We start from the raw sequence: 23,663 nt of genomic DNA, 5'->3' as shown, positions 1-23,663 counted from the left end.
GTGGGTAAGTTCTATTGAAAGGCTGAGGAAAACAAATCCCTATAGGTTTCTGGATATTAATGGAATCAGCTTATGAGACAGAGCAGGAAGGTGGTTCTGAGTTTGTAGATCAGCCATGATCTTGTCGTGTGGTGGAGCCGGTTTAAGGAGCCGAATGTCCTGCTGTTCTGTTCCCTGTCAATTCATCGAGTCCCTTCAGCCCAACCTGTCCGCACCTCCCTTATTTGGTTCCAGGCTCCACCTTCCTCTCCTATCAGATTCCACTATCTACAGCCTTTTGTTACCTCCACAAATCACCTCCCAGCCTCGGTCGTCATTTACGTCCTTCCCTCCCATCTGCCAATCAAAACCTCCTTACCCAGATCCACCTATCACCTGCCAGCTCTTGCCCCACCTCTTCCCCTCACCTCTATCTTTCAGTCCAGATGGAGGGTCTCGACCTGACACGTCGACTGTCCATTTCCCTTCACGGATGCTGCCTGACCCACTAAGTTCCTGTAGCTGCTTGTTTTTTGCTTGTAATTCTGGTCGGCCAGCTATAGGAAGGACATTATTAAGCTAATAGAAGGTGCAAAAAAAGTTTCACCAGGATGTTACTGGGACTGGAGGGTGAGTCACAAGGGGAGGCTGGACAGGCTGGGACTGTTTTCCCTGGAGTGAAGGAGGCTGAGGGGTGACCTTACAGAGGTTTATAAAATCACGAGGGCCTTAGATAAGGAGAATGATCACAGTCTTTTCCCCAGGATAGGGGAATCTAAAACTAGAGGGCACAGGGTTAAGGTGAGAGGTGAAAGATTTAAAGGACCTGAAGGGCAAATTTCTCACACAGAGGGTTGTGGGTATATGGAACGAGCTGCCAAAGGAAGCTGTGGAGACAGGTACAATTATGTTTAAAAGACATTTAGACAGGTACAAGAATAGAAAAGGTTTCAAGGGATGTGGGCCAAACACAGGCAAATGAGACTGGCTCAGGCAGACAACTTGGTCGGCATGGACGAGTTGGGCCAAAAGGGTCTGTTACCACGGTGTATGACTCTATATTTGTACCATAGGCCTTCCAATCACCACCGGGAGACAGAGGAACAGATATGTAGACAGATTGTGGAAAGATGTTAAAGCAACAGGCTTGTCAAAGTAGGTGACTTTAATTTCCCCAGTATTGGCTGGGACTTTCTCAGTGCAAGCGGCTTAGATGGGGCAGGATTTCTTCAGTACATTCAAGAGGGTTTCTTGAAACAATAGGTGGAAAGCCCAGTGAGAGGAGGGACCAAACTGGACCTTGTTTTGGGAAATGAGCCTGGTCTGGTGACTGGCCTTAAAATGGGAGAGCATTTTGGGAACAGTGATCACAACTCCATAAGTTTTAAGACAGTTATAAGTCTGGACCTTGCAGGAAATTACTAAATTGGGGAAGGGCAAATTATGACGTTATTGGACAGGAACTAGGGGGAGTTAATTGGTAGCAGCTACTATTGGGCAAGTCCACAGCTGATATGTGGGAGTTGGATGGCAAGGTAAGGAAGCCATGGATGATGAGAAAGGTTATGAAATTAGTCAAAAAGAAAAAGGAAGCATATGTAAGGTTTAGGAAGGTAAAATCAGACGGGGCCCTTGAGGAATATAAAAATAGGAAAGAGCTCAAGCAGGGAATTAGGAAGACCAAAAGGGGGCATGAAATGACCTTGGCAAGTGGAACTAAAGAGAATCCCAAGACATTTTATACATACATTAAAGACATAGAGGATAACTGGGAGAAGGTAGGACCACTCAAGGATAAAGGAGGGAATTTATGCCTGGAGCCAGAGGACGTGGGTGAGGTACTAAATGAGTACTTTGCATCATTATTCACCAAGGAGAGGACAGTGAGAGCAGTGTGGGCATGCTAATGTGCTTGAGCATTTTGAGGTCAAAAAGGAGGTGGTGCTGGGTCTTTTGAAGATCATCACAGTGGATAAGTCCCCATGGCAAGATTGGATTTATCCCAGGTTTTTGGAAGAGGAAAGAGAGGAGATTGCTGGGGCCTTGGTGAAGGTCTTTGTATCCTCACTAGCAACAGGCAAGGTCCTGGGGGAATGGAGAGTGGCCAATGTTGTTCCTTTGTTCAAGAAGGGAAATAGGGATAATCCAGGAAATTATTGGCCGGTGTCCCTCACTTCAGTGGTGGAAGCAGATACAATAGTGGCATTTGAGAGGCTGTTAGACAAACGAATATGCAGGGAATGAAGGGATATGGATCATGTGCAGGCAGAAGGGATTTAGTTTAATTTGGCATTGTGTTCGGCACAGACATCTTGGGCCAGAGGCCCTGGTCCTGTGCTTTACTGTTATATGTTCCATGTTGGTCCTGAATTCTAATCAACTAGTCAGTAAAAGACTCCCACCTATCAGATGTAGACTTACCCTCAAACAGCTGCTCCCAATCCAGTTCCTGCCTTAATACTGTTGTAATTAGCCTTCCCCCAGTTTAACACTTTCACTTGAGGACCAGTCTTCTCCTTATCCATAACTCTCTTATGGTCACTGTTCACAAAATGCTCCCCAATATATGATCTAGTACACCCCATCCCAAGTTGGACAATCTACATATTGTTTCAAGAAACCCTCCTGGATACATCTAACAAATCCTTCCCAATCTAAGCCCCTTGTACTAGGGGAGTCCCAGTCAATAAACAATGTGTTGGAGGAACTCAGCAGGTCGAGCAGCATCTGTGGGAGGAAAGGAATCATCAATGTTTCAGGCCGAAACCTTGCTCGACCCACTGAGTTCCTCCAGCAGATTGTTTGTTGCTCCAGATTCCAGCATCTGCCGTCTCTGGTGAGTCCCAGTCATTAAAGTCACCCATTGCAACAACCCTGTTGGTTTTACATCTTTCCATAATCCACCCATATACCTGTTCCTCTTATCTCCTGTTGGCCATTGGGAGACCTACAGTATAACCCCATCATAGTGAGTGCACCTGTCTTATCCCTGACCCCTGCCCATATTGCCTCACTGGATGTCCTCTCCAATGCAGCTGTGATGTTCTCCTAATCAGTAATCCAACTCCCCCACCTCTTTTACATTCCTTGCAATCACACCTGAAACATCTGTACTCTGGAACATTGAGCTGTAAGTCCTTCCCTTCTGTCCACCAAGCTTCTGTTACGGTGATAACATTGTTGTCCCGTGTTCTAACCCAGGCTGTAAGCTTTATCAGGTTTACCCATTGAACCAAAGTAAATACACCAGCCCATCATTCCTGCTGTCTCCAATATCCTGGTCCTGCCTGGTTTTCCTATCAGACTTACTTTATCTCTCTACCTGCTGACCTTCTGCTTTGCTCCCCAACCCTTGCCACGCCAGTTTAAACCCTCCCAAGCAGCACTAGCAAACCTCTCTGGGAGGATATTGGTTCCCCTCCAGTTCAGGTGCACACCTTCCTTTTTGTACAGGTCCCTCCTGCCCTGGAAGAGAGCCCAATGATCCAAGTACGTGAAGCCCTCTGTCCTACACCAGCACCTTAGCCACACATTTAACTGCAATATCTTCCCATTCTCAGCTGCACCTGGCGCAGGAAGTAATCCTGAGATTACAACCCCAGAAGTCCTGGTTTTTAACTTTCTACCTAAGTCCCTAAATTCTCTCTGCAGGACCTCATCTCTCTTCCTGCCTATGTCATAATACCAATACTGATATGGACCTTAACCTCTGGCTGCCCACCCTCCCCTTACAGAATGTCCCGGACCTGCTCAGACACCCTGACCCTGGCACCAGGGAGGCAGCACACCCTCCTGGAGACTCACTGACGATAGAGTCCCCTATCACTATTGCTCACCCAGGCTTTGTCCTTGCTTCTGCACAGCAGAGCCCTTGTGGTGCCACTGATCTGGCTGCTGATGTTGTCTTCTCCTGAGACTGATTTCTCCCCCCAGCAGTATACAAAATGGTGCACTTGTTGGAGTGGGGGATAGCCACAAGGGACTCCTGCCTTCCTCTCCTGACAGTCAGCATCCATCTGGCTGAACCTGTGGTGTGACCACCTCCCTGATACTCCTATCTGAAGCACTTTCTGCCTCCTGTGTGTTCCTCAGTGAGTCCAACTTCCCTTCCAGCTGATCCATGCAGTCTGAGAGGAGCTGCAGCAGGACACTTCCTGCAAAGGTAGTCATCAGGGACACTCGACTTCTCCCTGATCTTACACATCTGGCAGGACATGTGGGACTCAGGCTGCACCCTGGCTTCCACAGTGAGTGTGCTCACTGCTGGGGACTGGCAGCACCTGCTCTACAGGTGGACAGACTGCAGGGTCCTACCCGCACTGCTGGGTTATGTGATGGAAGCTGCTGTCTCCTGATCTCTTCATTTGTCTGCACCACCCCCCACAGCCCTGAGGTTTCTCAGCAGTGACAACAGCACTCGTGGAGCAGCTGCTGCTGGAGGTTGTGGTAGATGCTGAATTCTTTGACGAGCACTCTTTCTTTCTTTCAGAATGTCTACCAGCCTCTGGCTCCGGCTCCGGCTCCTGCTCCAGTTCCAGCTCCGGCTCCAGTTCCGGCTCCTGTTCCAGTTCCTGCATCAAATGCCCCTGCTCCAAGACCAGAGGATGAGCTTGACCGTCTGACAAAGAAGATGTTGTTTGATATGGAGCATCCACCATCTGATGATTACTTTGGTAAACAAAACCATCTCGATCCAAATCTAACTAGCGAGTTAGGGTTTCTCCCAGTCTCGCTTCTTGCTAACTTGGTGACAATTTAAATTGATGGACCTTTGTCCTTTCTTATTTTACAGTGTTTCCCTACCAAACTGGGACTATATCTGCTCTCGTCGCTATAATGACAGGATTGGCATGATGTGCAAATCTCCATTGACTGCTCTCTCTGTGTAACGTTCAAGTCTTCCCTGGGACTGTGCACCATTCATTGAAACATAAGCCACTGTTGTGCATCCATTCTCAGGCCAGGCTACAGTGTGAACCCTCCTGAACACATCCCATTCAGTTCCCAGCTTGTTGCTTTAGTGATTCCCAAAGTCCAGTAACAGCCTTCTTTCTGAGTAAAATCTCCTCAGGCTGGCATTCCGCAAGAGGCAGAAAACAGGTCCCCCACTGGCACGGGTCCCACACTGACACAGGTCCCACACTGAGACAGGTCTAAGACTGGTGTAGATCAAAGGCAGTCACAGGTGCAATGCTGGACGTATACACAGCCTTAATGTGGGACACATTGCTGAGATCCACCTTTCCAGATTCTCAGTATCGGCCTCAGGACCTCCCTGTCCTCAGCCCAGATCCACTGAACCTGATTTTGCTTCACTTGGTCCTGAGTTCCTGAATGTGAGCCACATTCATCATCAAGTAGATCTGTTCTGTCCAAGGGGGTGGTTATGGGAATAATGTTCTAACCTGTGCCTCGTGGATCGAGGCTTCCAGCTAAGATCCCTGGGTGAACACTCGGGGGCTGAAGCCAGTCCGTAACCCCAGTTAGTGTCCCTCTGTAAGCTTTTGTCCCCTCTCCGAGTGACGTGTGGTATAACAGCTGGGGTTGGCCGTCCTCTCACAGGACTCCTGCTGTTTATTTTGTACTCTTTGTTCTGTTGCGGTAAATGGACATTCTGCTGTAGAGGTGCTGCTGAAATATCAATAGGCGCCCACAGCTCCTAGCCACTCAGCACTTCTGATGGGGAATGGGCTGGGAGGGGTTGCTGTCAGGCACAGGCTCTTGTGGAGTTCATATCGTTCCAAGTGCTGCACTTTTGGAATTGGGAATATTTTTCCAAGATACTTCCATGGTCTGGCAGGGTTCCTGTGTTTCCAGGGAGAATGCTTTAGCTGTTTGCCTGTTTATGTTGCTGGAGAACAGTCCCCTGTCAGCCTGCCAGAGAAGCTGGACTCTCTGTTTATGAATCACGCGCCCTTACAGTACAGCAGGGTGCCATTCAATCCGCCTTTCTCTGCCGTTCTTTGGGAGAGCTCTCTGATCCTGCACTCCCTGCTCTTTCATAGAACATAGAACAGTACAGCACAATACAGGCCCTTCGGCCCACAATGTTGTGCCAATCTTTAAACCTCGCCTAAGACTATCTAACCCCTTCCTCCCACACATCCCTCTATTTTAAATTCCACCATATGCCTATCTAGTAATCTCTTGAATTTGACCAATGTACCCGCCTCCACCACCGCCCCGGGCAGTGCATTCCATGCCCCAACCACTCTCTGATATCTCCTTGAACTTCCCACCCATTACTTTAAAGCCATGCCCTCCTGTATTGAGCATTGGTGCCTTGGGAAAGAGGCGCTGGCTGTCCACTCTATCTATTCCTCTTAATATTTTGTATGCCTCTATCATGTCTCCCCTCATCCTCCTTCTCTCCAAAGAGTAAAGCCCTAACTCCCTTAGTCTCTCCACATAATCCATACTCTCTAAACCAGGCAGCATCCTGGTAAATCTACTCTGCACCCTTTCCAACGCCTCCACATCCTTCCTATAATGAGCCGACCAGAACTGGACACAGTACTCTAAGTGCGGTCTAACCAGAGTTTTACAAAGCTGCATCATTACCTCGCGGCTCTTAAACTCAATCCTCGACTTATGAAAGCTAACACCCCATAAGCTTTCTTAACTACCCTATCCACCTGTGAGACAACTTTCAGGGATCTGTGGATATGAACCCCCAGATCCCTCTGCTCCTCCACACTACCCAGAATCCTGCCATTAACTCTATACTCTGCCTTGGAGTTTGTCCTTCCAAAGTGTACCACCTCACACTTCTCCAGATTGAACTCCATCTGCCACTTCTCAGCCCAGCTCTGCAAACTATCAATGTCCCTCTGCAGTCTCAGAGCCCTGCATATTCCCTTTTAAACAAAATGCAATTGAAGTGCAGGTCAGCTGATGTCGGCTCACGGGGCTGACTTGTCTTCTCTGGTCCCCGTGGAGCAAACTCGAGATGATTCACCTCCTCATGTTCTTCTATTTTACTGAACACTAGTCTCTTCCCTTGGTCATTTTCACCCTGGAGTGTGTGCAGACAAACTCTCCCACCCTCGCCTCAACATGGGCATTTGACTGGTGTCCGTGCAATCCTTTTCATTAATGTAGTGACTCTGTACCAGGGTTTGTGCAACAGCTGATTTGAGGAGTGAGTGAAACTCCTTTCTGATTGCCCTCTGTATAACTCTGTCTGAGGGTGGGGTTCACTCCCAGCAATCTGACCCTACAACAGCCAGGAACTTCCTGGGTGGCAGCTGAGTCAACGAGTCCCAGCTACTCCCACTCAGTCCCCTCTGAAATTCCCAGATTGTTCCCGTCAACAGTGTCCTCAGACATACTCAGCTGAGGAATGTTCAGGATGGTATTGTTTGTTGCGGGAGTAGTGTTTCTCACACCAGAAGGTGCTTACACTTCAGAAGCCTTTAATTCTGGGTAGTTGTTGGGGTATCCTCGAGTTACAAAAGGTGCTATAGAAATGCACAGCCTTCCTGTGCATCATCAGCTGCAGTTCTGTATTTGTTTCAAGAAAGAATTGGAACAGTCCACCTAATATTTTAAAGCATACAATCAAGCTACAAACAGTCTGCTGGAGGAAATCAGTGGGTTGAGCAGCATCTGTGGGGGAAGGGAAGCAATCAAACAAGCTTGGAGCATCAGTCAGGAACTGATTAATTTGTAGAAAGATTAGCTGTGCTACTCCCTCATGGTAAAATGCCACATCGAGCGAGTCAGTCATCTTTAATTCAATAACAAAAAAGCTGCTCCAAAATTTAAGGAAAAGGCTTGAGGTTGGGAATAGATCCAGAGGACCAGAAAATAAAAGCAAGGATTTACTGCTGAGGCTTTAGAAGGCATCGGTCAGACCACATTTGGAATATTGTGAGCAATTTTGGGCCCCATATCTAAGAAAGGATGTGCTGGCCCTGGAGAGGGTCCAGAGGAGGTTCACAAGAATGTTCCTGGGAAAGAAAGGGTTAATGTATGAGGAGCGTTTGATGTCTCTGGGCCTGTACTCGATGGAGTTCAGAAGGATGGGTGGGGGGAGGGGGGTGTCTCATTGAACCCTCCCGAATATTGAAAGGCCTATTTAGAGAGGACGTGGAGAGGATGTTTCCAGTAGTGGGAGAGTCCAGGATCAGAGGGCACAGCTTCAGAATAAAGGGATGTCCCTTTAGATCTGAGATGAGGTGGAATTTCTTCAGCTAGAGGGAGGTGAATCTGTGGAATTCGTTGACACAGATGGCTGAGGACTTGGATGTACTGAAGTCAGAGATTGATAGGTTTTGATTGGTGAGGGGTTTAAGGGTTATGGGGAGAAGGTGGGAGAATGAGGTTGAAAAGAAAATCAGCCATGATTGAATAGTGGAGCAGATTCAATGGGCCGAATGGCCTAATTCTGCTCCTATATCTTTTTGCCGTATGGAATGTAGGCTGTGCCTTTTAATGAACTGGGAACTGTGGAATGGTTTCATCAGTTACTAAGATTAACTTAAGCATGTCATTATAAGTGTAAATTTACATTAGTAAGTGGGAAGATTGGTGATGTGAACTCAGGGCCACTGGACAGAACAACTAACATTTATTTATAAGGTTCACATAAATCCTAAAGGTAGCGAAGAGGGTTGCCAAAGGATATGGCAGAATATAGATCAGTTGGAATTTGGGTGGAGAAATGGCAGATGGAGTTTAATCCGTACAAGTTTTGAGGTGAGACATCTTGGGAGATCAAATGCAAGAGGAAAGTATACAGTAAATGGCAGGACCCTTCGGAGCATCGATGTACAGAGGAATCTCAGAAGATAGAACATAAAACAGTACAAAACAGGAATAGGCCCTTCGGCCCACCGTGTCTGTACCGACCATGATGCCAAAATAACTAATCCCATCTGCCTGGTCCATAGCCCTCCATTCCCTGCTCCGTGTCTGTACCGACCATGATGCCAAAATAACTAATCCCATCTGCCTGGTCCATAGCCCTCCATTCCCTGCTCCGTGTCTGTACCGACCATGATGCCAAAATAACTAATCCCATCTGCCTGGTCCATAGCCCTCCATTCCCTGCTCCGTGTCTGTACCGACCATGATGCCAATATAACTAATCCCATCTACCTGGTCCATAGCCCTCCATTCCCTGCCTCTCCATATATCTAATGCCTTTTAAACATTGCTGTCGTACCTGCTTCCACCACCTCTCCAGGCACCTGCCACTCTCTGTGTAAAAGAACTTGCCTTGAAAATTTCCTTTACACTTTCCCCTTCTCACATTAAACCTCGAGTATTTCACATGTCCACCCTGGGAAAAAGACTTTGACTGTCTACCCTATCCGTGCCTCTCATAATTTTATAAACCTCCATCAGGTCTCCCCTCAGCCTCCACCGCTCCAGAGAAAACAACCCAAGCTGGTATTGGTATTGGTTTATTATTGTCATTTGTACCGAGGTACAGTGAAAAACTTGTCTTACAAACCGATCGTACAGGTCAATTCATTACACAGTGCAGATACATTGAGTCAGTACAGAGTGCATTGATGTAGTACAGGTAAAAACAGTAACAGTACAGAGTAAAGTGTCACAGCTACAGAGAAAGTGCAGTGCAATAAGGTGCAAGGTCACAACAAAGATCGTGAGGTCAGAGTCCATCTCATTGTATAAGGGAACCGTTTAATAGTCTTATCACAGTGGGGTAGAAGCTGTCCTTTAGTCTGGTGGTACGTGCCCTCAGGCTCCTGTATCTTCTGCCCGATGGAAGAGGAGAGAAGAGAGAATGTCCCGGGTGGGTGGGGTCTTTGATTATGCTGGCTGCTACACCAAGACAACGAGAGGTAAAGACAGAGTCCAAGGAGGGGAGGCTGGTGTCTGTGATACGCTGGGCTGTGTCCACAACTCTCTGCAGCTCCTTGCGGTCCTGGGCAGTGCAGTTGCCGTACCAAGCCATGATACATCCAGATAGGATGCTTTCTATGGTGCATCTGTAAAAGTTGGTGAGAGTCAAAGGGGACAAACCAAATTTCTTTAGCCTCCTGAGGAAGTAGAGGCGCTGGTGAGCTTTCTTGGCTTTGGCATGTATGTTTGTCCAACCTCTCCTTATAACTAATATCCTCCAGTCCAGGCAGCATCCTGGTGAACCTCTTCTGCACCCTCTCCAAAGCCCCCACATCCTTACTGTAATGGGGTGACCAGAACTGCACACAAATGTGTCCTAACCAAAGTTTTATACAGCTGCAAATCTTGGCATCCAAGTCCATAGCTCCCTGAAAGTGGTAACACAGTTGGATAGGGTGGTAAAGAATGTGTACGGCACACTTGCCTTCATTGGTTGGAGTATTGAGTGTAAAGGCTGGAAGTTCTGTTGCAGCTGTATAAAACTTTGGTCAGGCCACATCTGAAGTATTGTCAGTGACAGTATTTAATGCTCAGGGACCACCTTCTGCAACCACTAAGATAAGATATTTATTTATTAGTCACATCGAAACACACAATGAAATGCATCTTTTTGCATCTTCTAGTGGACCTGCTAAAGGAATAAGGGACTTTTAATGAACTTGTCCCCCACTGCAGGAAGGATTGAGGTAGTGCTGTGTGGTTTCTAGGCAGTTAACAGGTCCAGTAGATATCTGATCAGTTTGGAACTCTTCAGCAGAGTGGAGAGGGTTAAGGGAGGGACTCTATGTCCTATTGATGGGTTATTTCTGACAATAACAGTGGGAACTAATCAGACAGAATTAAAAGGAAGGCTATGAAAATGTACTACATAGCAGGAGATTAAAAAGTGGTATTTTCTCCAGAAACTGATATTAGAGCTGGATTATAGAGTCACAGAGTCAACAAAGGTCGGCCCAGCACGTCCGTGCTGACCTTTTTGCCCATCTACACCAATCCAGCTTGCCCGCATTAGGACGGTATCCTTCTGTGCTTCGTTTACTGAGTGTCTAATGCTTCTTAAACATAGCGATTGTGTCTGACTCCACTACCTTCACTGGCAGCGTGTTCCAGATATCAACCACTCTGTGTATAAAAACTTACCCCTCAGAACCGCTTTAAAACTCCTTCCTCCCACCTTAAGTCTGTGCCCTCTTGTTTTTGATACCCAAGAATTCCTTCAAAGGGAATGAGGTAGTTTGCACACAGCAAGCTCCCACAGACAGTGATGTGATAATCTCTATCACTTGGGGAAAGGCATGGGCAGTCCCTGGGTTATACAAAGGCTCCGTTCCTGAGAACTGTCTTTAAGGCGACTTCTTTAAATCAGAAACATCCGTTTTCTGTAGTAACCCGTATCGTAAAGTGTATGCAGAGCGATAATTCTTTCATTTCACTGAAAAATTAGCCTCACACTACCCATGATTAAACTAATGGAATATATTCTGTATCCAGTCATCAATGAATACCATGAAACATTTTATTATTATTATTTCTAGCTTGAAATGTGCTTTACAAATGTATAGGAGAACTTGCGTAAATTCAGATATCCGTCAGTCCGATCTTTTGTAACCCCAGGAGCCCCTGTACAAGGTAAACTAATGAGCTAAAGGACAATTAGCCCCTAGTCCTGAGCCTGCATTCTAGAGTCTTAAAGCAAGTGACTACAGAGGTAGTGGATGTGTTGGTTGTAATCTTCCAAAATTCCCTGGATTTAGAAAATCATTTAGAAAATCAGAAGACATCGAGCAGAGCGAACTTAGTTTGGTGAAAGGGAGATCTTGTTTGACAAACTTAAGTCCTTTGCGAAAGTGACAAATTGGGTGAATAAAGTGGATCCAATGGATGTAGAGGGTTTAGATTTCCAGAGGTTTCAATTAGGTGCCGTACAAGAGAAGAAAGCACAGGTTTAGGCAATATATTGGCATGGATAGGGGATTGGCTAAATAACAGGAAACAAGGAGGTGGGATATAATGGGTCATTTTTGGATTGGCCAACTGTATTGTGAGGTGCCTCAGTGATCAGTGCAGACTTGCTGATGATACAACGATGGGTGTGTTACAAAGTTGTGGGGTGGACACAAAGAGCCTGCAAGTAAATATAAGCAGGTTAAGCAAGTTAAGTGAATGGGCAAGGCATCTGTAGATGAAGTATAATGTGATAAAATGTGAGGAAAGAAGATGAAAAAACTATGTATTATTTAAATAAAGTGAGGGTACAAAATGTTGCTGTATAAAGGAGATCCTAGAACATGAAACATAGAAGGTACAGCAGGTAGTTAGCAAGGCTCAGGGAATGTTGGCCTGTATTGCAAGGGGTATGGAATATACAAATAGGGAAGTGTTGATGATTTGGAGGAGGCTGGTGAGGCTGTATCTGGAGTACTGTGGATTGTTTTGATAGGTTGTCCCAGGGGTGAATCAGTTATAGAGTAATAGTTGTACAGCACAGAAACAGGCCCTTCGGCTCAACTCGTCCATGCTGACCAAGGTGCTTTGCTCAACTAGTCCCATTTCGCCACTTTTCTCCCATATCCCTCTAAACCTTTCCTGTCCATGTACCTATCCAAATGCCTTCAAACGTTGTAATTGGACCTGCCTCAACCAGTTCCTTTGACAGCTCGTCTCATATACGCACCACTCCCTGTGTGAAAGATTTGCCCCTCAGGTCCCCATCAAGTCTTTTCCCTTTCACCTAATCCTATGCCCTCTAGGAGTATTCACTCAATACCTCGTCCACCTTCCATGGTTCCATACGCAGACCGCCAACTGATCCTCAAGGGGACCTGTTCTCTCCTGAGTTACCCTTTTACTTGTAATATACTTCCAGCATCTTTCAGGTTCCTCCTTTACAGTGTCTGCCAGGGATATCTCATATCCCCTTTTTGCCCTCCTGATTTCCTTCTTAAGTGTACTCCTGCATCCCTTGTACTGTTCAAGGGATTCACATGATCCGATACCTGACATATGCTTCTTTCCTGACCAGAGCTTCAATATCTTTCATCAGCCAGAGTTCCCTACTCCTGCCAATCTTGCCTTTCACTCTAACAGGACACATTAGCTCTGAACTCTCCCAATCTCACTTGTAAAAGCTCCCCACTTGCCAGACATCGCTTTACCCAATAACAGCCCCTCCCAATCAACCTTTGCACGTTCCTGTCCAATGCCTTGCCCCAGTTTCAGACTTTATCTTGTAGACCAGTCCTATCTTCTTCCAGAACTGTTTTAAAACCAATCAAACTATGGTCACTGGTGCCGAAGTGCTCCCCCACTGAAACTTCAGCTATTTGCCCCACCTCATTTCCCAAGAGGAGATCGAGTGTTGCCCCCTCTCCACTGCTGACATATGAAGAGAGGTTCAGCATGTTGGGCCTGTGCTTACTGGAGTTCAGAAGAACAAGAGGTGAATGTACCAAAACACAAGATTTTGAGGGTGATTGCCAGGGTGGATACAGAGAGGATGTTCCTCATAGTGAGGTGTGTAGAACTAGGGGCGCAGTTCCAGAATAAGGGGGTTGCCAGTTAAGATGGAGGTGATGAGGAATTTCTTCTCTCAGAGTGTGGTGACTGGAACTCTCCACGCCGGGCAGCTGTGGAGTCACTGGGTATATTCATGGAGAGATTGGCAGATACTTGAACTACAAGGATGTCAAGTGGGTTAGGGTTCAGGTTAGGGGAAGGCACGGAAAAGTGGTGTTTAGGCCAAGGTTGGAATGACTTTGACCGTATTGACTGGCGGAGCAGGCTGGAGAGGCCCGGTGTCCACTCTGCTCCTGTTCTTGTGTTCTCACCTGCTTCATCACATGGATGGAGGGATTAATGTTGGCCGGGACAGTGGGGAGAGCTCCCTGCTCTGCTTGCAGTCATACCCATGAGATGTTTGGTGTCCAGCTACAGGATTGTGGGAGAGACAGGTTAGCAGAGGGCAGTGCTCACCCGCAGGGTGGAGGATAGTGCCCTGTAACCCTGCTGTCACATGTTGATGTGCGGATTCTCCCCGGCTGGGCTACCGTGTTTATTGTGGGCCGTCTTGTTCCAGGGCAATGTGTCCGGTGCGGAGAGAGTGTGGTCGGGGAAGGAGCTGGCTGCACGGCCATGGAACAAGTCTTCCACGTGGATTGCTTCACCTGTGTGACGTGCGGTCACAAGCTGAGAGGGCAGGCCTTCTACGCGGTGGAGAAGAGGTCATACTGTGAGCCCTGCTACATTGTGAGTGTCAGGCAAATGGTCATAGTGTGGGAGTGGGTGTGGAAGTAGGAGTGGGAGTTAGGAGTGGGTTGGGATTGGGTGCAGGGAGTGGGGTGTGGGAATGGGTTGGGTGTGGGAGTGGGTTGGGTGCGGGAGTTAAGAGTGGGTGTGGGAGTTAAGAGTGGGTGTGGGAGTTAGGAGTGGGTGTTGGGTGCGGGGAGTGGAGAGTGGGGAGTGGGTGCGGGAGTGGGGAGTGGGTGCGGGGTGTGGGAGTGGGGAGTGGGTGTGGGGTGTGGGAGTTAGGAGTGGGAGTGGGGAATGGGTGTGGGAGGGAGGCTCCTCAGGCAGCTTGCCTGTGGACCTGTCAGCTAGTGAGTCCGTCACACACCTCTGCAGCTCGATCAATGGGCTGGCAATCGATTCTCACTGATAATTTATCACCCACTTTTTGGCCCATCTGCCGTCAGCCCCACCCCTCACAGTACCTCACTCCCCACCCCCTCACCACAGTCTGCCCCTTCTCCCACAATGTCCCATCTGCGAGTCTGCTCTGACCCACACACTTGACATCTGACCCACCATGTGGTCTATCCTGTGCACTGCCAGTTCTCCCAGCCCACCGTCACCCCTCAGTGAACGTGGCCAACATCTCTCCGAGCCCCACCAACGGAGACACTGAGCCACGGAGGATGTGTGAGGAGGCAGGCGCTCACTCTGTGACGGTTTAAGGAGCAGAGAGAGGGAGCAGAAAATCCTGGAGACGTGGGTGCCAGTGGTGGGAGAATGTGAGGGAATATGGAGAGCAGGGTTGGAAGGTCTCAGCGGGTTGTCGAGCTGGAGGTTAGAGAGAAGCTCAATGGAGAGGGTACAGAAATGTCGCCCTGGACTGAAAGGTACTGGACAGGCTGGGACTGTCTTCCCTGGAGCGAAGGAGGTTGACGGGTGACCTGAGAGAGGTTTATAAAATCATGCGGGGTGTGGATAAGGTGAACAGTCTTTTTCCTAGTGTAGGGGAGTCTAAAACTAGGGGGCACAGGTTTAAGGTGAGAGGGGAAAGATTTAAAGGGGATCTGCGACAACTTTTTTTTACAGAGGGTGGTGGGTAAAAAAAGAGGGTGTCAGAGGGAGGTACAATTACAACATTTAAAACTTTAAAAAAAGTCTTCATTTATACAGCACAGTAACAGGTCCTTTCGGCCCAATGAGCCCACACCACCCAATTAGAACACAGAACACTACAGCACAGTACAGGCCCTTCAACCCACGATATTGTGCCGACATTTTATCCTGCTCTAAGATCTATCTAAGCCTTCCCTCCCACATAGCCCTCCATTTCTCTATCATTCATGTGTCTATCTAAGAGTCTCTTAAATGTCCCTAATGTATCTGCCCCACAATCTCTGCCGGCAGTGCGTTCCACACACCCACAACTCTGTGTGTAAAAACACTTTGCCTTGACATCCCCCCATACCTTCCTCCAGTCACCTTAAAATTATGTCCCCTTGTGTTAGCCATTTTTGCCCTGGGAAAAAGTCTCTGACTGTCCACTCAATCTATGCCTCTTATCATCTTGTACACCTCTATCAAGTCACCTCTCATCCTCCTTCTCTCCAAAGAGGAAAGCCCTAGCTCGCTCAACCTATCCTCATAAGACATGCTCTGCAATCCAGGCAACATCCTGGTAAATCTCCTCTGTACCTTCTCTGAAGCTTCCACATCCTTCCTATCCTTTACACCTATGTTAATCTACTAACCTGTATGTCTTTGGAATGTGGGAGGAAACCGGAGCACCTGGAGGAAACCCACGCAGACACGGGGAGAACGTACAAACTCCTTACAGACAGTGGCAGGAATTGAACCTTAATCGCTGGTGCTGTGATAGCGTCACGCTGACCGCTACACTACTGTGCCACCGGTTAAAAGACATTTGGAAGGCTTAGAGGAATACAGGTCAAATGCAGGCAAAAGGGAGTAGCTCAGGTGTGCAACTTGGTCGGTATGGACGAGTTGGGCTGAAGGGCCTATTTCCCTGATTAACCAGGGATCTAAGACTCTCCAAGTCCAATGACAATGATAGTTTGCAACCCCTATCAACCCCTTCCAAGCCTGCTTCTGTGTCATATGAATGGGAATATGTCCAGAGTCACAGCAGAGCCTGGAATCAAACTCAGCTCGAGAAACACTCTCAATAAATTTAGCAAACGTTCATCAACGAAATACTGGAAGGTTCTGACAGCTGAATGTGACTAGATGATGTGTTGGAGAAACCCTGTGAGGATATGGATCTCCCAGTGATACAGGTGATGCCTGCCTTCCGCAGCAGAGTGGGAGGTTCCTTTGTGGAACTTACGTGAGAACACACGGGCCCATTTCATCAGCCACAGGCTGAGTTAATCCTGCCAGCCTGTCATTTCCCTTCACTGCTGACATAGGAAAGTTAAACATTGACGGAGATGTAAACAGAACATCCTTTACTGAAGGCAGTAATTCTGCAGTGTCTGGATACAATGATGTATCAGGTGCCACACTTGATAACATCAGTGCTTGAAAGTAGTCAGGTATATAATGCACTGCTTCCCCTTTTCAGAGGAGGTGAACCCCTACAGCTGTTGAGCTATTTACATGTATGACATTATGCAATGGGTTGACTATTCCCCTGGGATACAGTTATGAATGCACTCAATCTCTTGGTCCTCACGCTCATTGAACACAGCACTTGAAATGCCAGGCCCTGTAATTCCAGCCGATCTTGCTAAACCTTGCACACTCTTGCCAAGTCTCATATTCTGTTCTGCAATTGTTGCTTCAATTTCAACACAGTTATCTTATAACTTTGAACACATTTTATTACACTCTGGATCACCATCCTCTGATACCATCAGAATGCATTAAACTGTCCACCTAAAATGTAAGAGTCCAATAGCTCATGATTAATTCATACAGGGTAACCTGGAAATACCAACAGTTCAGGCTGCATCTTTAGATTGGGAACCAGTGTGAAGGTTCTGGTTGATGACATTTCATCAGACATCATTAATAACTACAACAGTTCTAATTATATATTTGCTACATATCGTGAATTCAGTTACAACAGCCTCTACTTTGGTTACTTCTCAAGACTCTCCATCTCTGGACATGTTTTCACACTGCCTTGTCCCTGATTCCCCACAGACACCGGACTTTGGCATCACAGAGTCAGTTCTAGCTTTCCCTTTCTGGATTGACACAAGGCTTTCAATTTAGTCTGTCCCATCATACTCCGGACACGATGTAGAAGGGTAACACCAGGATCTGCAGAGCTTTAGAACTGCCTCACTGTCAAAGTATCTGACTCATTCTTCGCTTGATTCAGCCCATTCAACAGTTCTGTGAGTAACAAGAGTGTTGAAGACACTGAGCTCTTCAGTGGATCTTTCAGTTTCAACTTTCTGAAACTGTCTGTGAACTGGCTGCCTTGTGCTCTCCAAGAGATCACAGACTTCCTCTGAACAGCCTGCCACTGAGATTTATTAACAGTCCCATTGTTCTGGACATACTATCACAGGAAAGGGGGAGACCCTTCAGCCCCTCCAGCCTGCCCCACCATTCAATGTGACCATGGCTGATCTGCCCCAGGCCTCCTCTTCTGTGCCAGTTCCCTATCGCCCTCAATTTCCAAATCTTCAAGTTCGAGTCACCCCCCCCCCCCCCCGACCCATCTACACAGCCAATGACCTGGGTACCACAACCCTGTCAGTCGACAGTTCCAATGATTGACCATTCTCTGCATGACATTGCCAAGTCAGTGACATCAGACTCTCCATAATGACCCCTGGGGAGGTCCACGTGTTACAACTTTACTTTATTCTCATCCCAGCTTCACATTGGACTTGAATCAGCTGTCATCACGTTCATCTGCATTGGTGCTGGTCACCAATAGCTGTGCCTCTGTCACTCCACCTGCCCTGTGGAGAGAGACACATGTTCACTGCACCTTATCCCTCTCACCGTCCCAGGTAGTTGCACAGGAGCCACATGGGGACTCACAGTATTGGTAGGCTTATTAATGATTAGTTCCTTAACCAATGAGGTGGCCTTAAGTGTACTGCTGTTGTACTGTGTGCAATGTACAATGAAGTGTACTGTGCATCCCCATTTTCTTCTCATCATCACAGTGTAGAGCAGTATACAGAACCAGGCCCTTTCACCCACCAAGTCTAAGCCTGTTTTTTAACACTCAACCTGTATCCTTATATGCCTTGGCAATTCAAGTCTTTGTCTTCATAATTCTGGAGATTTTTGGGGAGCTAACTAAGAAATTTGATGAAGGCAACAAGGTAGATACAGGTTACGTGGACTTTTCCAGGGTCCCACATGGTAGGCTGGTCCAGAAGGTTAAGGCACAAGGGATCTGTGATGTAAACTGGATCCAACATTGGCCTGGTGTTAGGTGGTGGTGGAAAGGTGTTTCTTTGACTGAATGTCTGTGACCAGTGGTGTACTGCAGGGATCAGTGCTGGGACCTCTGTTGTTGTGATGTATATAAATGATTCAGATGAGAATGTAGGGGCTCTGATTAGTAAGTCTGCAGATGACACGAAAATTGGTGGAGTCATAGCTGGCGAAGAAGGTTGTCCAAGGATACAGTAGGGCATAGATCAGCTGGAAAGTTGGGCAGAGCATTGGAAGATGGAATTTAATACAGACAAGTGTGAGGTAATGCAGTTTGGGAGGTCAGATTCTGGTAAGCGACAGAGTAAATGGCAGGGACCTTGGTGCTTTGATGCACAGAGAGACCTTGGGGTGAAAGTCCACAGCTCCCTGGGAGTGGCGACAGGTGGATAGGAGGCTCAGAGGTGACTTTATAGAGGTTTATAAAATTATGAGGGCCATAGATAGGGCAGGTGGTCAGTGTCTTTTTCCCAGGGCAGGAATGTCTGAAGCTAGAGGGCATGGGTTCAAGGTGAGGGGAAAATTTTAAAGGGCTAACTTTTTCACAGAGTGGTGGAACGAGCTGCCAGAGGAGGTGGTAGAGGCAGATACAATTATAGTGTTTAAAAGGCATTTGGGCATCTGCTTGGATAGGAAAAGTGTAGAGGGAGACAGGCCTGATGTGGGTAAATGGGATTGGAGTGGATAGGTATCATGTCGGCATGGACAAGGTGGGCCGAAGGGCCTGTCTTTCTGCTGGACATCTCTATGGATCTATCTGTGACTGTTCTCCTGTCACCCACATACACTAAGGGGTAATTTACAGCAGCCAATTAACCTACTGACCAGCACATCTTTGGGATGTGGGAAGTAACTGGATCACTCGCGAGAAACCCATCGAGTAACAGGGAGAACATGCAAATTCCACGTAGAAAGTAGCTGAGTTTGGGACCGAACCTGGGTGGCTGGAGCTGTGAGACAGATGTGAGGCAGTTACTGTAGTGCCCTTCGACCTCCGCCTACTCCCCGAACTCTGTTCTGTCCTCATGTCCTGTCTCTCCCTTTCCATTCCACTGTCACATTCCCCTCTTTCCTCCTCTTCACCCTATTTAGATTCCCTCATTTGGACATTACATGTCTTTGAAAGTAAGGATTTGATTTGCAAGCTCAGTAATTAGCCCAGGTGCCCTTTGTCCCACATTCTTTAAACTGCGGATGCTCCCTTGGTTTAAGCTGCACTTTCCACTTTGGATCACAGCAACTGAGGAGGTGCCAGCTCATAGCCCCCCCCCCCCCCCATTTTATCACTTTTACGTTGAGGTTTGAACCTGTAACAGAAAGAACGTATTAGTCAGCTTGACAAAACGTTTAGGATTTTGACACTTTGAAGCCTGCCTTTTCCCTGTGAAAATGAGGAATGTATAAACCCGAACAAGCCACAGTACTGAAAATCTCCAAACTCCTCCTACACTTCAGCAAAGCCAAACACAACAATTTTACAGAGGATTCACACCTTACAGAATGAACCCCCACAACACAGTTGTTTAAATGTCCTGTCCACTGGGCATAGTAAAATGTTTGCCAGATTTTGCTTTGGAATCTGAACTATATCTGTGCAGGTCTTTTTATAGATTGAAGTGCAGATTTCAAAAGGCTCTGGGTTAAACTACTGGCAGACATTTTTATTAGTCCCCATTTTAACAACTGCTGCAATATTTTTTAAATTATCCATTCTGAGGGTGTGGGAGGTACCAGCACCGTCGCGTTCACTGCTCAGCCCCGTACTCCAAGGTGGCCATGCCATTTTCTTAACAACTGATACAACCGAGGAACCATATCAGAGGGTCAGTTATGATGTCTGGGACTGGAGTCACCTATAGGCCCAGACTGGATACAGAAGGCACCCATCCCTTCCTTCGAGGCATTCTTGTGTTTTAATTGCAAGTTTATCCACATTAATTGTCACAACTTGATCAGAGAGTCATAGAGTAATAATACCCGAGGAGAACATTACAGGGAGTTGTTCCCTGGAGCCTGCTCCACCATTAAACAAAATCATCTGATTTTCTACAACACCATTCTCCTGCCGCACCCTGATCCTCTGACACCTAAATATCCAGAACTCTATCGATCTCAGTTTTGAATGCAATCAGTGGCTGAGGCCGTTTAAGAGTTCCAAAGATCCATCACCCTCTGAGTGAAGAACTTTGATTTCCCCTCAGCTCCAAGTGGTCTTGCCCTCATTCTGAGACTGGACTCCAAGTTCCAATTTCCTCAGCTTGTTGAGCCTTGCAATACTTTATAAATTTCAATGAGACCTTGACAAGGCATAGAACATGGACCCAATGCGGGCAGATTGGTATTGGTATTGGTTTATTATTGTCACTTGTACCAAGGTACAGTGAAAAATTTGTCTTGCATACCGATAGTACAGGTCAATTCATTACACAGTGCAGTTACAAGTTGGGCAGAGTGTTGGCAGGTGGAATTTAATCCTGACACATGACAGGTGATGTGTTTTGGGAAGTCAGGTGGGGTAGGACATATACAGTAAATGGTAGGGCAGTAAGGAACGTTGCTGGACACAGGTAGATCAGGTGGTGAAGAAGGCAAACAGCATGCTTGTCTTCATCAGTCAGGGTGAAGACTATGAAGGTTGGGACATGATACTGCAATTTTATGAAGCACTGGTTAGACCACATGTGGAGAACTGGGTGCAGTCCTGGCCGCCACACTGTAGGAAGGATGTGGTTGTGCAGGAGAGGGTGCAGAGGAGATTCCCCAGGATGTTGCCTGGATTGGAGGACTTTGGTTATTGGAAGAGACTGTGTTTGCTTTCCCTGGGGCAAAGGAGGCTGAGGGGCGACCTGATAGAGGTAGGCCTAGCCTACTCAACCTCTCCTCATAATGCAGACCTGCCCATTGAGTTGGTGCTGGCTGTCTGTGGAGCCCTCCAGACAGTCCTGTTTCTCCCAGGTGCTGATCCAATTTCCTTTCGAAATCATTGATTGTCTCTGCTCCACTATCTTGCAGGCAATGAGTTTTGGGTCATTACCAGTGTAAAGGACTTCTTTACGATACCTCAGTATTTCCACCCAGAACCTTAAATCTCTCCTGGTTCTTGGACCATCAACTAATTGGAACTGTTCCACCTTGTCTACCTTGTCTAAGCCTTTTATACTCTTGTAACCTCTGTTATACTCAAAGAGAAAAACCCCAGATTCTCCAACCTAATGAGCAAAATTATCCTCAGATCCATTCCATGCAATCTCCTCTGCATCCTCTCAAGGACCTTCACATCCTTCCTACAGAATGGTGACTAAAACTGGATGCAATTCCCTGATTATGGCTCATCCGGAGTTTTATAAATGTTTGGTGTAACTCTTTGGTTGTGAGGCCCAAGATCCCATGTGCTTTGCTAACCACTCAATATGTCCTTCCTCCTTCAAAGGTCTATGCATCTCAACGTGCTGTTACCTCTCCCCATCCCTTCACCCAAAATTGACCACCTGGCATCACTCTGTATTAATTCCATTTGCCACACCCATTCTGTTAGCCTATGTACTGGTGCGTTCAATGAGTAATATCCTCATTCCTTGCCATACTATTGAGGTTAAACTGACCGCCCTGTCGTTATCAGAATGACCTTTCCTTGGACATGGGTGGGATATTTACCACTTTATCATGACCTGGCCTCTCCCCTGTACCTAGCGAAGATTAGAGGAGCTGTAATTGAAGGGGCTCTGGTGAGAGGAGTTGTAGGGATGTAACCCTGGGTCTATAATGAACAAATCTGCAGTTGGAGGAGGTAACAGAGTGTCTATAATCAGAGGCTGTCATTGGAGATCTGTAATTAGAGGGACTGTAGCCAGGGGAGCTAGAAACTGAAGGGGTTATAACCATAAGGTCTATAAGGAGTGAATCTACAATTGGAGGGCTGCAGTTTCCAAGGTGACACTGAAGCTGTAACTGGAGGTGTGTAATGAGTCTGTAATCAATGGGTCTGTGCTGAGAGTCCACAGTCAGTGTGCTGGGACCTTTATTAGAAGGGGTTGTAAACAGTCGAAGTGTAATTGAAGGGAGTATGATTAGAGGGTTTGTAATCAGAGTGGCTATAACTGGAGGATCTGTAATCAGGAGAGTAATCAATGGATTTGTAATTGAAGTGGTGAGAACAGTGCATCTGCAATACTAGAGTCTGTAATTGTGGGGCTGTAATCTATGTTAGTTATTGTTTTATATTTTTATTTCCTTATAACTCAGAACCCATTCAACCCATCATGTCTGTGCCAGCTCTCGGTGCAATCCCATGAATCCCATTCCTGCTATTCCATTCTCTATCATCTGCCAATCAACGGAACCCCGATTATCCCACCCCTCACCCACGCACTGGGCCAATTACAGCGGCCAGTTACCCACCGACCCACACGTCTCTGGGATGTAGGAGGAAACTGGAGCACCCGGGGGAAACCCGCACAGTCACAGGGAGAATGTGTAAACTCCACACAGATGGCGCCAGAGGTTGGGATTGAACCTGGGTCACCAGAGCTGTGAGGCTGTGTGTCCACCAGCTGTACCACTGTGGTCCCTCACAGGTACTGTGGCTGCAGGGTCTGTAGCTGGAGTGGATGGAACCAAAGGATCTGTAATGGAGGGATTGTAACCAGAGGTTGTGTAATTGGAGGGTCCATATTGTGGTTCTGTAATGGGTGGATGTGTAATGGGTTCTGTAATGGGTGGGTGTGTAATGGGTTCTGTAATGAGTGGATGTGTAATGGGTTCTGTAATGGGTGGGTGTGTAATGGGTTCTGTAATGGGTGGGTGTGTAATGGGTTCTGTAATGGGTGGGTGTGTAATGAGTTCTGTAATGGGTGGGTGTGTAATGGGTTCTGTAATGGGTGGGTGTGTAATGAAAGGAGCTGCAATGGGTGAGGCTGCAATGGGTGTGTATTTTGACTTCTGGAAGGCATTTCATAAAGTGCCAGACTAGAGATTATTAAACAAAACCAGTGGGGGTGGAGGGGTGTGGGGGCGGGGGTGAGGATTGGTTAACGGACAGAGACCAGAGAGTGGGAATGAACGGGTCATTTCACGGTTGGAGGCTGTGACCAGTGGGTACCGCAGGAATCGGTTCTGGAGCACTAACTGTCCACGGTCTTTGTTGGTGGATTCCA

The 23,663-nt window shown here is 47.2% G+C and overlaps 1 protein-coding gene across 4 annotated transcripts in view; it reads left to right on the top strand.

Annotated features, from left to right (window-relative positions):
• lpp (LIM domain containing preferred translocation partner in lipoma) overlaps window positions 1-23,663 on the top strand; it is a 307,384-nt gene that overhangs the window by 271,804 nt on the left and 11,917 nt on the right. For all 4 annotated transcript variants that reach the window (XM_052017882.1, XM_052017881.1, XM_052017879.1 and 1 more), the window contains exons 6-7: window positions 4,469-4,652; window positions 13,931-14,100. In XM_052017882.1, the coding sequence (XP_051873842.1) occupies window positions 4,469-4,652; window positions 13,931-14,100 (354 nt within the window). The remainder of the gene's footprint in view (window positions 1-4,468; window positions 4,653-13,930; window positions 14,101-23,663) is intronic.

Source organism: Pristis pectinata, chromosome 6 (genome assembly GCF_009764475.1).
Source record: "Pristis pectinata isolate sPriPec2 chromosome 6, sPriPec2.1.pri, whole genome shotgun sequence".
NCBI classification, from domain to species: Eukaryota; Metazoa; Chordata; class Chondrichthyes; order Rhinopristiformes; family Pristidae; genus Pristis; species Pristis pectinata.
This window is presented reverse-complemented; position numbering and strand designations above follow the sequence as displayed.